General features: G+C 36.0%; 1 protein-coding gene across 2 annotated transcripts; it reads right to left on the bottom strand.

Moving 5' to 3' along the window:
- Positions 1-5,398: 5,398 nt before the first annotated feature.
- On the bottom strand, positions 5,399-16,394 carry LOC141592720 (putative hydrolase C777.06c). 2 transcript variants are annotated; one of them, XM_074413498.1, is made up of 9 exons: positions 16,084-16,394; positions 12,530-12,665; positions 11,847-11,974; positions 9,455-9,602; positions 9,081-9,186; positions 7,829-7,887; positions 6,543-6,578; positions 6,333-6,442; positions 5,399-5,790 (listed from the first exon to the last, which is right to left on the bottom strand). In XM_074413498.1, exons 1-9 carry the CDS (start codon positions 16,263-16,265, stop codon positions 5,733-5,735), a joined length of 963 nt encoding a protein of 320 aa, XP_074269599.1. In that variant the 5' UTR covers positions 16,266-16,394; the 3' UTR covers positions 5,399-5,732. The 2 variants fall into 2 exon arrangements, 1 of the variants encoding a protein (XP_074269599.1); XR_012521203.1 differs by lacking the exon at positions 6,543-6,578 and having other exon boundaries at positions 6,333-6,462; positions 7,818-7,887; positions 16,084-16,370.
- Between the last annotated feature and the right edge of the window lie 567 nt (positions 16,395-16,961).

The following is a 16,961-nucleotide window of genomic DNA, read 5'->3' as shown; positions in this document are numbered from 1 at the left end:
GATTGGTGAGACTAAAAAGTGAGTGTGAATGAAAGAGCATCAAAAGGTGGGTCCCTCCTTTTTTTGACTACCCCCCTCATTCTTTGACTTCCACGTGATACCTATTAGTCTATTACCTATAGTTCCTATACTATACTATTCCTTTGCTATCATCATTTCTAAGGTACTATCCCATCATTGTTGTTTGTTTTCATTTTCAAAATATACCGTTTCATTTTTATTTATTTTTTCGTTTGTTTGTTTTGCATAAAGATTAAGAAAGGAGAAATAAGTAGATATATAATGTTTTTATATAGTACTCCGTATTGGATTACTATGGCCTCGTTTGATTCATACCGGAATTGAATTGATGTGTTAATCTGCAATGCACGTGATTTAAACTTCTACATCGAAATTCACATGAATTGCAATAATATGTTTGGTTGCTCATACTGGAGTTTATTTCCTAGGAGTTTCCAATGACCATGAGGGGTAGGTAGTTCAATTCCCATGTAGAAGTTTGAAACTCCTATGGAGTTTGAAACTCCTCCATTTTATAAAATATGAGGTAACCAAACAATCTCCCAAAACCACAATTCATGGGATTTTAGAATTCTCATGAATTAGGTGGGCAACCAAACGAGCCCTTATATCCTCGTGTGTTGTGGACCTCATAATTTTTAGAAAGATAAAATGATCATTTAATTGATTAAGTGATGTCCATATAAAGAAATGTAAAAAATCAAATGGAACGAACTAAAAAAGAATACGTAAAGAAACAAATGGAACGGAGGAATAATTTGTTTTCACGCAAATAATAGAATAAGACGATTTTATACTGTGAGATTAGTAAACGGGTCACTCATGTTGGGGTCGGGTGATTCGGGTTTGAAAGAATACGGGTTAAGTCGGTCGGATCGGGTCATTTTCGAATTACCTATTATCAAATTATTTATGGATAATAATCAGTTTACAACAATAAACATTCGAGTTAGGTTATACTAACTTACTAAGTCAGGTCAATTCGGGTTTAGGTTAACTTCGAGTCTTGAGTTCGGGTCAATCTTGCCAGGTTTACGTGAGACGATTTATTTTTGTAAAAAAAGATTATCTTTTATCGCTAATCAATGAATTGTCCTTAGCACAATAAAACTATCTCCTAATATAAAACTGTTTTACGTCAAAATTATCATTGTTTTTAGGTTTTTTTGTCAAACACAACCTTTAAAAAACTTTTTTTTTCCAAAAACCACCTTTAAAAAAAAGCTTGTCAAACACAACCTTTAATAAAATTTTTTTTGTCAAACACAGCCTTTTGGCCAAAGTTTGATCACTTGTAATGCGGTGATTTTCAGTCAATGTTTGAAATAGCAAACGTGGTCGGTTTGAGATGTTTTTAGACTCGTTGGAAAGGTGGGAGTGTAAGCTTTCCAGGGGTTATCAATATGGTGGCAATATGTGGCTTTATATGGGGTCTATCGGTGTGTAAAGTAGGGATGGAGGAGCGAAGTGGAGGTAAATACAAATAAAAAAAAGTTAAAGTATGACTTATTCGTGAGTCAATTTACTCCGCTCGAACCACCACTTGCAAGCAACAACCACCGCAACCACCACAACTACGACCTACCTTGCACTCCCCTCTACCTACATACCAAAATTCAGACCAAATAAAGCATCATAACCCTAATAAAAATCTCACAGAAACCCCCCCGACCAAAAGGTCGTGTTTGACAAAAAATAAATTATTAAAGGTTGTGTTTGACAACCTTTTTTTTAAAGGTGGTGTTTGGAAAAAAAAGTTTTTTAAAGGTTGTGTTTGACAAAAAACCCTTATTTTTAACAAGTGTATCTTCAACGTGAATTTAAAGTTCATTGTTCTTTTTCCCCTTAGTGAATTAAAGAAATTTAGTAAATGAATTTAAAAGTAACTAAGTTGATGCATAATGACCAAAAGGTGAAAAGGGTAGTATATTATCAACTCTATATACAAATGGATTTATAACAGATTAGACATATGCGTAGAAGTGGATTTTCCTAAAAAGGAATATGAAGTTTAATCTAAGTTGTTTATAAAAAAGAAAAGTAGGAAGTTCAATCTAAAGTTGGATAAAGTATTAATTTTCGAATTAAAATGTTACTCTTTTATATTTGGTATTCCTATACGTTTTTCTTACTTGGATATCTCAACGTTTTTTTTTTTTCAAAATTTTGTTTTAGATCTATACAAAGTATTAATCCATTCTTTTCATAGGCAAATATGTCATGCAAGTCATACTCTATTTTTCATTTGCCTGGTACTCATTAGTCATTACATTAAAAATAAACGTAAAAAATGAGTAGGATGGAGAAAAAAAAAAGGAATAAAATGGGAGACATATAAATTCCCTTCGTCAAAAGTTATCCAAGTACAAGATGGTTTTTCGACGAGATTATAAAATTCCAATAAAAGTCAATTTATTTAGCATAAAAGTCCATAAACTCTCAATTATAGTCATATTGGTCATGATTAGTAAACCCAAAGTGTGTCACTAATAAATTAAAAGAGACAAGATCATTGTCAATGAAAAGGAATACTTTTGTATTGTGGGGTTATGAGTTTATGACTAATGTGAACTAAGGGAATTTAATTTGGCAATGTGAAGAATAAGAAAAATTGAAATTGGGCTATGAGTTATCACCAATCAACTAAACATTTATCTCCTATTATTATGAAGAAGGAATTGAAGTTGGAAAAGGACTTCTCTAGAAAAGTGGACTAATCAATTTTGCCGGATGGAATCAGTAATTGCAACTATTTCGTAAGCTTTGATGGGTTCTTTTTCTTGGATTTCGGATAGTAATGCCAAATTGCTACATGAACAACTCGTGCAATCATTTAACTAGAAAATTTCACTAGAGTAAAAATTATTGTATCAACCATAACCAATCAAGTAATTCACGTGATGAAATACACAAATATACTCCCTGACTCCCTGTAGTTTATTTTTAAGGGGCACCTTCCACCAATTTAAACCATATAGTAAAACTTTATTATTGGTTATATATTTTGTGCCTTTCAGTCCAAAAGTTAAGATATAGTCACAAAGTAGTATTTTTGTTTTTCTTAAGTACTCCGTAGCAATTTTGAAAGTTTTCACTTTTGTAGTGTTAGTTTGATTTTATCGAAATCGATTTCTACCGGTGTTTGTCTGTTGGGTTATTGTCAAGATAAAAGGGTTGGGTTTTGAAAATCGACAATCAAGATCATTTTAACTACACAAATTCTCCTTATAGACGGACACTATCCGTCTATACGTATAGACGGATACCATTTTCCCTCACAAAATACCCATTTGCCATAAAGTGGGAAGCACATGGGGGGTGCCCCACCTTGTCCCCCCTACCCATTTTATTAGAGGTCTTTATCCGTCTGTTCGCTCCACCCGTCTATACCAAGACCTATTGTTTTAACTACTACATGCCTAGTCGCCTACACGGCTACACCAATACAACTTTAAAACATTTACTGTATAAGATGTTAGATGAAAAAAGATGTTTGTTCTTGTGAGTTTCAGTATTAGGCTATAAGCAAAAGATTTTCGTCCCAATCATTACATAAATTCTCATTATAGACGGGGATATCCGTCTATAGCTATAGATGGACCAAATATCCACCTACTTTAAGCAAAACGGACCAAATATCACCACTTTAACGCCAAATGTCACCAGTGCCATTTCCTAACCTACAACAGGTAGTTTATCACATGGAAATGGTACTGGTGACATTTGGCGTTAAGGTGGTGACATTTGGCCCGTTTTGCTTAAAGTGGGTGGATATTTGGTCCGCATATAACTATAGACGGATATTCCCGTCTATAATAAGACGCTTTGCAATCATTAACATCCCAAAAATACACACACATAATTTTAAAAAAAAAACATTATTTTTGAAAATTCTTGGTTTAAATAATAAAATAGGGTAATAGATGGATAAGAGGAAAAACAAAATGCTTGGAATATGGCAAACTCTTGTCTCATTTATCTATATGATCAATGAAGTAATATCATTAACCCGCTTTACACTTAAAACGGATATAACAGTTGTAAGAAAAAACAGCTGTAAAAAAATAAATTGAATTTCTGTATATATTTAACAAAGACGATCACCAAAAGAAAAAATAATAATAGGTGACGTGAAGGACTGAAGTTAGTACAGCAGACGAAAGAGTAACAAACTAGATAGCGTCAATCCTAAAATGAATGTGTAAACGAAGTACGTACTCCGTAATTATTAATCAGATAAATTAATTGGGTATATCTCAAATGAAGCACGGGTGAGTGACCAGACTGACCACCATTAAACTAAATTTCTGTATATATGAGAGTATCTAACAAAGTGGATATTAAAGACAATCACCAAAATCAAAAAAGAATAATGGATGACGTGAAGGTAGTACAAACTACAGACGAGAGAGTAACAAACTAGATACAGCCAATCCTAAACAAATGTTGTATATGAAGTACGTAATCCGTAATCCGTAATTATTAATCACAATACTATATCTCAAATGAAGCACGGGTGAGTCTGAGTAACCATAAATATAACCCGCCGCGCCAACAGCCGGGTTATTCAAAGGATTTCCCGCTCTTTGTACTTTCAACGGTCAATGATTGGGATGAGGTGTGCATTTGCAAATTGTAATGTGTTGGTTGGAGGGTCAAAGACTCAAAGACCGTGAACAGTCATTATTATTTCGCATTTGGATAAGATTTGTTTTGGATTTTAGAATCCAAATATGGTTTATGCTTAAATGCTGATATAGTACCACCACTACAGTGTCTACATGCACTGTCCTTCTCCCAAGTCCCAACTAAGGAATTTTTTATACAGTACTACTCACGCTTGCTTCAGATGTCATTCCATTTTTTAGTTTTTACCACTAAATCTTTATTCCCTTTTACCTCCCCACATTCAACAGTCACCCTCACTCTCAGTAATTTACATTTCATACTTACTTCTATGGGTAATTGGGACCTTTTCGTGCTAAAACCGTATATATTCTAACCAATTTAGATCATTTCCATTTATTCTTCTCTCCATTTCCTTTCAACGGTCCGATTTTACATTAGAACGATCCAACAGTGCAAGTGGTTGATAAGATGAATGAGGAATAATAATTAAATATAGGAATGTGAGAGGAAATGGACAAGAAATGGAGAGAAGGAAATGGAGAGGATCCTTACTCTATTCTAACATACTCAGAGTCAGAGCTTAAGCTTACACACTCGTCGAATAGTTCTTGAATGCACCTCAGCTCGAGCAGCCGATTTGACGGCTGCAAATTGATCAGAGTACAATCAATCACTTAAAGTCATTTTCCACTATAAGTGTGTCAAAATATCTCGAACACGGCAATGTCCAAAAATTCACTACAGATAGTTGCACAAATCCTTGCATACAAACTTGTATAGCAGTTCTTATAATAAAAGCTGGGGTCATCAATTCAGCAAGCTACCCAGGAAATCAATCAATTGAATATTGAATCACAAAAATACATTTTAATGCAATAGTAATACTTATAATAGTAAGTAAAAGCTATGGGACTCAATGAGGATATTCCTAGTGCATTGCTGCTATTTTGAAACAATTCGTATACATGGCTAACCCTATGTTTGATGGTTCTTTCCAACCTCCAAATAATATCACTATCGAGTTTTCTTCATTGAGGGTTAAGATATGGCAATTTGGCCTTACCGAGGACATCTCACCTTATTCAAAGATCAATGGGGACTCTTAAACCATCACGCGCTAGCTGAACAGGAATTCCCTCCCTAAATGCAAAAAAAAAAAAAGACGACCTATCAGATAACTGAGTTACTATTACAATATAATATTTTAATCCATTGAATAATTTTTAATCTACTAATATCCTTGATTCTACAAGCAACAGCAGTAACATTACTCCTAATGCCTCAAGGGGTAACAGTGCCCCACCTATGGCGGGATAAGGGGAGTTAGATGTATGCAACTTTACCTATGTACTGAAACACAGAGGGGCTGTTAAGCTCTTTACTACATAACTCATCACAAGAAAACCGAGATGTCCTTGTAGTTGTGAGTATTGCGTGTAACTTTGTAGCTCAGTTAGGCAAGAAGTGCAATCCCACAAAGACCAGTGAGTCCTCTATTAGACGGTTGTAGGTGTGAGACCGACTAGAATCTTTATGTATCATTCGTTTAATCAGAGATTTAACGTCTTAAATCCAGCATACAAACGTCTTATGCGAGTAGTTGTGCAAACAGATATATGTTGGAATCAGCATTAAATCGTAAAAAACATAAATGCCTTGACAAATGCATTAAACTCCAATACCTTTTGGACCACTCTGTAAGAAATTCGTTATCCTTGTGATGATCAAACTCATGGGTCATTCCAACCAAAAGAGCACGTTTAGGACAGATTGTTTTCACCGCATCAAGAGTCTGAGACAAAAGCAAGGTAACTATGGTGAAATTGAGAACATCACATTTTAATAAAGATGTTTGGTACAGAGTAATGTATCTTACAAGTCACAGGACATACCTGAGGAAAGCAAAAATGAGTATTATGAGACCCAGTCTGCAAGAAAAAGGGGGTAATAATCTTAGTAAGAGAAGATATCCAATTATCCATGTCCAACAACCTGTGTCTCGTATATTATATGTGATAATTGCCAGATATAGTGATACGAGTAACAGATAGATAAGGTGGACTCAGCACCTGATGTTTCATGCTTTTGAGATTAACTTAAGGAAAACACATACCACAAAACTCAACCTAATGCTGGTACATGTTGCAAAAGTATCAAATTGTCTTGAAAACATGAAGAATTCCAGATCACTTGCTTGGGAAAGTTTTCAGATTTACAGACTAACCCTATTTTCCTAATTTATTGAGGCAAGAATGCTACTGAGAACTAAGGAATTGACTGGAATGAATCAACACATTAATGGTTTTTTTCCCTTAAAAAAACACAAGAATTTCATTCATGTGAAATGCAAAAGAAGGTGTTTGGTTACCCCAATTCACATGAATTAGAAATTCCTACGGATTACAATTTCTGCATAATGAGGAAATTGCTCACACACCTATCCCCTAGGTAGGTAAGAATTTCTACATGAATTCAAATTCCTACATGCATGTAATCTACATGTTTCAATTCATATGAATGTAGGACATATTACTTCCTAGGCATTGCGTGTTCCTACATGCAACCGAACTACGACTTATACATGGGAACTGGTAAATAGCTGTTGCAAGTTGCAACCCTTAAACTCATTGTTAATGGAGTGGACTAGTGGAGGCAGCAACCGAAGCTCAAAACTACTATGTTTTCCCAACTTGCACGGAACATACAGTAACTATTGTTCCTGATCTCACTTTATGGATCAAACATAATGGATAATATGACCCAATGTGGATCATCCCAGAAGCTTTCTCTCATTTTCCTTCCTGAATGTAAACAAAAAGGCCTGTTGTTTTTGACATCACGCCTGGCAACGTATTTTCACAATTAGATACCTATTGGCCAACATCATAAAACTCCCATGGAACTTCTAAACAAATGGAAACATAAGGGGAATGATTAATGACACCAGGACCTAAAATTTCAAGCTCAAATTCAATACCTAAAAGTCGTACAACATAAATCAGAAAAGAGAAACTGATGAGCCATAAGTAGATAGTACCTAAAGCCCATGCACATCTTACTTGGTTAAGGCAGAGAAACTTAGAGAAGAAGATATAAATTACGCTGAAAGGGGCAGTCATCCACACTTTCAATCACATTATAAAACAGATAATTTAAAACAACTCTACCTCAGACTGACCTTGTAAAGGGTATCAATAATAAGAAGGTCCAGTTGCCCACCACCACTTTTCGAAATGACTGCAAACAAACAGCTTTATCAACATGATTGAATATGACTTCCTTGTTTTAGTCCAAAACACATACAGAGTAATCAAATAACATATTGGAAGATATTTCGAATGAGTAAACTCCTGATGACTACAAGGCATGCAGAATTGCAGAAGATATAATGGACGAGCATAACAGAGGACTACGTACTACGTAGCATATAGTACCTATGAAGGTCAAATGTAGACACAAGCATAATCACATTATGAAAATAGAGATAAGAAGCTGATATATTCTATTGGTAGTTTCAGGTCAAGAAAGAAGACCTACTGCGACAAGAACCTCGTATCACATAAGAAATAAAGTATCGAAATAATACACATCTTCCTGTCTTTGTTTGCTTCTCAGATTTACTTATTTAGAGGGGACAGCTGATCAACTACAAGGATGTTGTGGGCCGTTGTCATCTTACATTCGTACGTATCTACACTATAGAACCTAGCGAAGATACATTAATCTTCATTGTTAGACCCGGCTTTATTTTAACTAGCTGTAGTGGAGAAATGGCTTCGGAGTTGAAGAATATGTATGTCAGGTAACCAGAACAATGCATGCATACATGCGTGTTGTAAAAGATCACAACTGTAGATACGAGAACTGAGCTAAGGACTTTAAAACAAAATGCCTGTATTAAATAGAACATGTTTTATTCAATTCAAATTGTATTCCAGCTAAGAATATACATCATCCCGTTGAAACAGATGTACAAGGTATAGACTTGGAACAATATTTCCACAAGGCAACTCAGGGTCATTTAACAAATAATACTACAATAACAGCATTACCCCAGTGTCTCATAGGCTCCGGTAGATAGCGTCATAATGGGGACAGTTGTTACACAACCTTACCTCTTTGTTAACAGCAAAGACAGGTTGTTTGCGAATGACCTAAAATGAAAATTGTGCTGATGATTACACTAAATGACTGACTTCACAAAGAAATGAAGTGAAAATAGTTTACTGAAGAATTTTTTGCATTATTTCAACATGATCTTGAATCAAAAAATGTTGAGTCTTTGGCTCCATTGCAAATGGGAAAACAAAGTGCCTCCAACAATGGAAAAAAAAGGGGGTTTTATTATGCATATATTACGCAGTCCACTTAAAAGTAAGGAATAAATATATGGTAACACAGTTCGGCAAATAGCTCTGAAGGCCACTCACCAGATAAAGTGCTTGGGATAAAGCGTGAAATATCAGATATGTAAGCTACTTTACTAGTCTCACCAAAAAGAAAACCCAAGGAAACATAATCTTCACCATGCATCACCTGCATTAAAAAAAGTAGTAGTACGTCAGTGGGGCATAATGTTTTCACTTCAGGAGAAGGTTTGCCGCATGGATTAAATCTCAATTTAAGACTTGATCTTATAATCAATCGAAGTGTGGCACCACAAATGCGCCAGTAGCCCATTACTGTATCAGGTCATGCAGGTGGCACCTATGGTGTCACCGACTAGATTTATTAATACCATTGTTTGGAATAGGAAAAGAAATCAAAACCCATAACAAGAAAAAAGATTGATTAGGCAAGTTACTGGTAAGGGAAAAAATTGCAGGCCTGATGCAACAAATGGTTTCTCATGATGAGACTCAATAATCCTCCAATCAAGTTGGGAAACTCGTCTGACTTCTTGTCCTTCTTTAAGTTTCTTCTGAACTAAGTATGGAAATTTCACGCCAACACTGTCAGGGAAACAATATTTAAGGACACTGAGCATCTGGCCACAAAATTTATGTTCGATGAGCAATGACAAATAAAATAAGTCTACAACGAGCAAGCGGTGGGATTCACATGTGTTCTCATACACCGTAAAACTGACTTTAAAGTCTATCAATAGCATTAAAAATTTCAACGGGATGCCAAAAACAAATATACTTGTCTGCCACTTATCTTAGGTACGCGACTTTCATAAGAGTTCAATGGATGGCAAATCTAGCCCCTAAACAACAGCATACTGCATACAACTAAAAACCATCTTACCCATGCTAAACCAAAATTAGTCAAGGAAACAGCTAAATAAAAATGATTTTCAAATTCATTAAACAGCCACAATTGATAATAATTCTCCTTAACCCTTAGATACTCCAACATGGAAGCCTACAAAATCCATTCATAGTCATGGACATCAAACAACCTACTTTACACGTAAACAACTACCTTTATCTCCATTCTATCAGAATTCAGATATCAGAGAAACTACTATCCATCAGATGCATTTGCAGCCTATTATGGTTTCACCAGTATAAGTTTTGCTCAAACTGCTGATCCATCTACCATACACCCCTCTTGAACCAGATAAATACTTAAAACGTTGTTGTGATACCATTTACCCTATTTTCCAATAATGTTGATACACCACACTCTCAGGGAGCTGAACAAACAATGATACCATACACAATCAAGTTGTGAAACCTCTTGTACAAGTTATAATTGATAATACATGATACAACTGTAGCCCGTCTCTAAGTTCGAAAATGAATAAAAAAGAGAGCTGTCTCCACAGTCCACACACACACACACACAACATAAAAAAATAATAAACAAAAAAAATGACTGGGATACCAAGGTCAAAAAGACCTTAAATGCCCAAATAAAATACTCCGCCATGCGTATTTATTAGCCCATCTACTATTAGGTTGTTCCAAAATAAAATTCCTATAATGAATTCTGTAATACCCTTACCTTAAAAACCTTCACTCGTACATACTATTTGATTGAAAAAAATAAAAGTCAGAGGCACTCCGCCATAATTACATGAGGGTTAAAAAGAGCCCTATTAAAAAGAAAGGGAGGAACATTAAAAAACCTTATTCGTACTAAAGACAAGCATGTCATCAGATACTTGCCTTGAGTGAATAGCATATATAACTTAATTCATCAAAAACAAGCATCCCAACAAACACTAGGTGTGAAATGTGAAAAACCTGTAGCTGGTTAACCTGTTAAACTAAGTACATAACATTGATGAAACAAGTAGCAAAAGACTGACAGCACATTACTTATTTTACTGCACGATAATAAATATCAGTTGAAGATTGCCAATATAACTCTTGTGTACATCTAGTCCTACTAAACAACAACTTCACTCCAGTGTCTTAAGGGCTCCCGCAAATAGAGGGATAAGAGAGGGTCGGAGGAAAACAAACTATAGCTCTATTATTACCACATGTGGCCCATCAGAGGTTCTCCATAGTCCATACAATTGAGTAGTGAGTGCCTTAAGGTTTATAACTTATATTAATGAAAATATTGGACTTATCTAAGTTACTTAATGTCATAGTGACAAGAAAATACATCATGCAACAATTTGCATAGTTCAGGTATTTAAGTATTAGGTTAGCACTTTTTATATGCCAAGGGCATTGGACTTAACTTCCTTTTTCAGTTGATAATTGGAAGATGGCATGGCCATTATTTGGAATTTCCCACAAAAAAAAACAATTTGTAACTGAAAGAATACATAAGAATTAAGAAGCATCAAACATCACCGTCACTCGCATAAAATACAACATGAAAAACAATGATTATAAAGGAGGTAGCTCCATATGAATTGATTACAGCCAAGAAAAATATGAGCAGATGAAGATGATTTGGGACATCAAATTTGAAATAATTTTCCTCCTTAGTTGGCTAGTTATAGTCCGGGTTACCCGGACTATTACTAGCCAACTAAGGAGGAAAATTATTACAAATTTGATGTCCCAAATTTAGCAAGTAATACTCTGAGTTACCCTTCCCTCAAAAAGAAAAATATTCCGAGTTACCCAACCCCAAATCATTTGGAACAAGGGCTTTGTTTGTTGTACTCTATTCACGGAGGTTGCTAAAACATACACAGAGCAGATCAGAGGAAAGCAAGGCCTCATGGCCCATAAGATTCAGCAAACAAGATTCTGAGAACGAGCACTATCTGTAAAAATCCATACCTATTCATTGAATCCTCGGTGAGATAAATTGGAGTAGGGCTAATGTCATTTGTGGGACTAAATGGCTGCACGGCGCGTATGTCATCCAGACCAAGAACTGCATCGGCATGCTCATGTGTCAATATAACCTGCAATTGATCAATCACTGACACCTAAGATATCAGGAACTGAAAATAAATCTCCTACACATGAAGAGCTGGGACATAACTCCAAGCCAAATTTTCTAATTTTGAGCAACCACATAATTATATACAGATGAAAGAAAGCCAAAACGCTTTGCACCATCATTATAGTTGAACTACTTTGACACAAAGGTTCGACATAGTTGAGCTTGATTCATTATACAAAGTAGACACCTCTATAGTTTCAAGGAAGCCATGACCTAGTTACATCTCAAACAAATTGACAGCTCTTTTAGAAGTTTTCTAGTCAAAAGAAGTTATAACCAGTATCCAATTTATCATTAACCACTTAACCAGCTATCTATTTCCTCTGACATGAGCGAAATTCGCACATTTTTGCAGAAGCCGAAAGTGAAGTCCCGTCTGGTTGGTGTCACAAATGAAGTTTGTTGTCGGTGTAGAAATTTCATTTTGGAGCAGAGATTGGACAAGTGAGGACATTATAACTTCATGAAAAAAAGGAAAAAACCGGAAAACATGTAAATATAAACGAACACTCACAGAGTCAACGCGTGGAATTTTGTGGAAGGTGAACCAACGAAGTGCTGCTTCTCTGAATGTCTTGCCAACATCGATTAGTATATAGCTGTGCTCACCATTGCTTTGGAGATGATCAATAAGAAGTGATGTATTCCCCCTGGAAAATATACGAGTCTTATGACTTGGCAATTATGAACTACTGCACCTTATGCTTTTCTAGAAAGAAGCTCAATTAATCTTCGGAAACGGCCTCATAGGAGTGACAAAGAAGGCAAGCTACAATGTGAAGATCTTGACTTCCAACAGAGGGAATGGAATAATGGATGTAAGACATCTACGATTGCTCGTTCCACCTTAGAATGAATCTAAGCCCCCAAGATACGTAAAACGAAGAATTCATTGATTAAGAATAGCTGTGCTTTGAGAAGCATATTTCAAAAGAGGTAAGAGGGGAAGCACACAAAGATCTGACCGTCTAAAAGAGGTAAGAGGGAAAGCGCCCCCCCCCCCGCCGCAAAATGCCACAATCTTTCTTTGAAGATCTGACCGTCTCATGCAAGAATCGTTTTTTCTTCTCAGTTAAATTAAGGTCAAAAGTACTCCAAGTTCACCAATTATACAAAAAAAAAGGCTGAAAACCAGGAAGTAGAACGACCTGTCAGGAAGTCTAGCATCACAAGGGAATGAGCATGTTAACTCTTTGCACCCACAGGCTGGAATTTTATTTAATTTCTATCAGGCAAAATGTCAGTAATAAAACTCCTTTGCCGTCACGCATCTATGAATTTCCCAGTTCTCACATCATACGTAAAATGCACGCAACAACATTCCCGCTGCCTCAAGGGATCCGGCAAATAGCATGCCAAGGAAGGGTCGGATGTACACAACCTTAGCCACGTGTTAACAATACATAAAGGTTGATTCTGTATGACCGATTAGGCGATTATGAAAATTGCTCCAGAAATTGCATCTAATGACTACTATGCAAAGAAAAGCAAAACCGATTAGTGAGTCATTTGCTTTATTCCATAATAATCCAAATTCGTTAGGTTAACAATAGCAAGTATTTGGCTCCATTGGAGATGGAATCTAAATTCAGCAAGACTCTATTCTCCAGAGAAAAAAAATCCGGTTCAAATTACACACACATCAACTCCAAAACAAACTTCAACACACTATCAACTCCAAGAAAATTAACTGAAGCAGTTGAGTGATGTTTTGAAATGACCATATTTACTTCCATTACCTTTTCTCATAAGCAACAATTTTGCTCATTCAAAACACACAGATTTCAATGATGACTTTGCCAACTGATCCCCTGGCAACATCTTTCTTCAAAACACAACGATCTCTCTGATCACTTTGCCAACTGAGATCCACCCAGATGAATACTGATCCCCTCCCAACAAACTTCAAACACTACCAACTTGAAGAATATTAACTTAATGGAGCAATCATGTTGTTTTGAAATGATCATATTCACTCCCATAGCTTTTCTCGTAATATCGTTGCTCATTCAAAACACCAAGATGTCTTTGATCACTTTGCCAACTAATCCCCTCCCAACATGTTTCTTCACGTCTCAAAAGCCATAACACAACAGACTACAATATAATAATATGAAAGAGAGTCACTCTTGTTCTCAATTACAAGAAAACCATTGTTTCTGTGGAGTACTCCGCAATGATTTATTTGTCTCTTTAGCCTTACTCATACTCCCATGTAATTGGTCAGGTCGACAGTTTTCCTCTTGAAGCGATAAAAAGATCTTTTTTTTTTTTAACGACACATCTAGCAATGCAGTGGCAGAATCATCTTTATCATATCAGATAGAAACATAATAAGCCCATGGCAACCTTATTTACACTTTAGGGCGGCAGTAAAAAGACAATCTACAACACAATCTATGAAGTTAGTTCCATGTGCCTCAAGTACATGCAATTTTATTCTACTAATGTGCCATAATCAGGAGCCTAACCAATCTTTTTTAATCACTATAATAATATAATCCTCTCCAAATTCTAATAACATTTAAATGTAAGTTATATACGCCTCGACCTCCTTTCATCTTTCACATATTAGAATAAGGTGACGCAACAGAAAATTTTACTGTGTTATTTACACTTTACAGGACTACACTATTTGATAAACAGGACTATATATCAGTCCACCTCATGATTTATCCTCCAAACACCAAGATCCACTCCGAAAATCAGTTGGACATAAGGTTAACTGGTTAAGTACACCTTGAGATCCTCACAATTTTCCCAATTCACAGGACTACATTGAGTGATAGACCGTCTCGATATCAGTCCACCTCATCATTTATCCTTTAAACACTAAGATCCACTCCGAAAAGCAGATGTGTATAAGGTTATGCACACTTGATTTTCACATGTTTCCCAATTCACAGAACAACATTTGAGTGATAAACAGTCTCAATACCAGTCCATCTCATCATTTATCCTCTAAACACTAGGATGCAATCAGAAAATCAGTACAATATAAGATAATGCACACCTTGCGCTTCTCACATTTTTCACAATTCACAGGACTACATTGATTGAGTCACAGACCATCTCGATATCGGTCCACCTCATTATTTATCCTCTAAACACTACGATCCACTCAAAAAATCAGTTCGATATAAGTTTCTACACACCTTCAGCTCCATGCATTTTTCACAATTCACAGGATTACATTGAGTGAGAGACCGTCTCAATATCAGTCTACGTCGTCATCTATCCTCTAAACACTGAGATCACTCCGAAAATCAGTTTGATATAAAATTACGCACATGTTGAGCTCCTCACATTTTTCACAACCCACACTAAAAACTCATGTTGCTAATTTGCTATACAAGCATCGCTAACATAAACATCAATCCAAATTCATAACATATGTCGATCGATATCAACAAAATATCAAATGCACCTACCGATACCAAAATCAACAATTGTAATAAACTAATTCAACAAGAATCAATCACGCACCAAATGCAATTACGCAGAACATTGAAAGTAGATCGTCATGATACCTGTCCCCCTCATCATTTATCCTCTAACCACAAAGATCGACTCCAAAAATCAGTTCAATATAAGGTTATGCACACCTCTAGATCCTCACATTTTTCACAATTCAAAGGACTGCATTGAGTGAGAGATCGTCTGGCTATCAATCCATCTCGTCATTTATCCTCTAAAGTCTAAACTGGAAGATCCACTCCAAAAATCAGTTCAACATAAGGCACACCTCGAGATCCTCACATTTTTCACAATTCACAGGACTACATTTAGTGATTAACCGTCTCAATATCAGTCCACTTCATCATTTATCCTCTAAACACTAAGACTTAGTTTAAAAATGCGCAAGGCACCAAGACACTAAGGGGTCGAGGCGCAAAGCGCAAGGCGAAGGCGCGCGCCTAGCGATACAAAAATCAACAATCAAACTAAACTAATTCAACACGAATCAATCACGCACCAAACGCAATTACGCAAAACCCTAACAACGAACGAAAATCACAACGATCAAGCAAAAACACAGTAAAAATACTCAAAATGAGGAAATTATACCGATAATTAGGGTTAAGATCGGGAGGAATTGACAAAGATTGAGAACAAACAGAGCAAGGAGGATCAGAAGGCTGAATCAAGCACATTGCATTGGGAACTGCGCTCGAACATCCAGTTCCCATGAATATCAATGCCGATGAAGAATTCAGGAGTTCCGCCATTGATACGGTGCCGTTTTGCATTGTGTTGTGTTGATTGATCACGGGAAAGTGTGAAACAGGGAGAAGTTGTTGAGGGAGGGAAATGCGGGTGGGGGAGATATACTACAATGTCTACAAATCTCAATGATGTTGTCACCACTTTCATTTCATCATCATTTCATTAAGAGTAAATTATCAATTACACCCACGTCAAATACACATTTTTACATTTACTCCCACGTCAAATTTTTTTATTAAATTACACCCAAGTTAATAACTCAGGTTACAAATTGCACCCCAAGCCATTTTCAGGTGAAAAACTAAATGAAATGACTATATTGCCCCCGCGTGTCTCTAACTGTGAATCAACCTCAACTCTTCATTTTACATCCCCTATTTCAGATTTGCCCTAATTTCATCCTAATTTTCCCCCAAAATCTCCCCCTTTCAAATTCCCCCAAATTCTCGCATAAACCCCAATTGATCATCCGTCACCATCATTCACTTTACTAATCATCTGTAAGTTGCCCTTGTACTGGTGGTCGATGTTTGTCTGTAGAATACATAGACAGAGTTGGAGAGCTGGCAAAGAAGCATGGTTTGAAGCTTCATATTGACGGGGCTCGCATTTTCAATGCTGCAACTGTGAGTTGAAGAACTATATTGCCATCCATCTTTATTTATGCAATTCATGATTTATACTTAGAATTGTCAGTGTTTGAAACGCTATTTCTTACA

This window comes from Silene latifolia, chromosome 7 (assembly GCF_048544455.1).
Source record: "Silene latifolia isolate original U9 population chromosome 7, ASM4854445v1, whole genome shotgun sequence".
Lineage (NCBI taxonomy): Eukaryota > Viridiplantae > Streptophyta > Magnoliopsida > Caryophyllales > Caryophyllaceae > Silene > Silene latifolia.
This window is presented reverse-complemented; position numbering and strand designations above follow the sequence as displayed.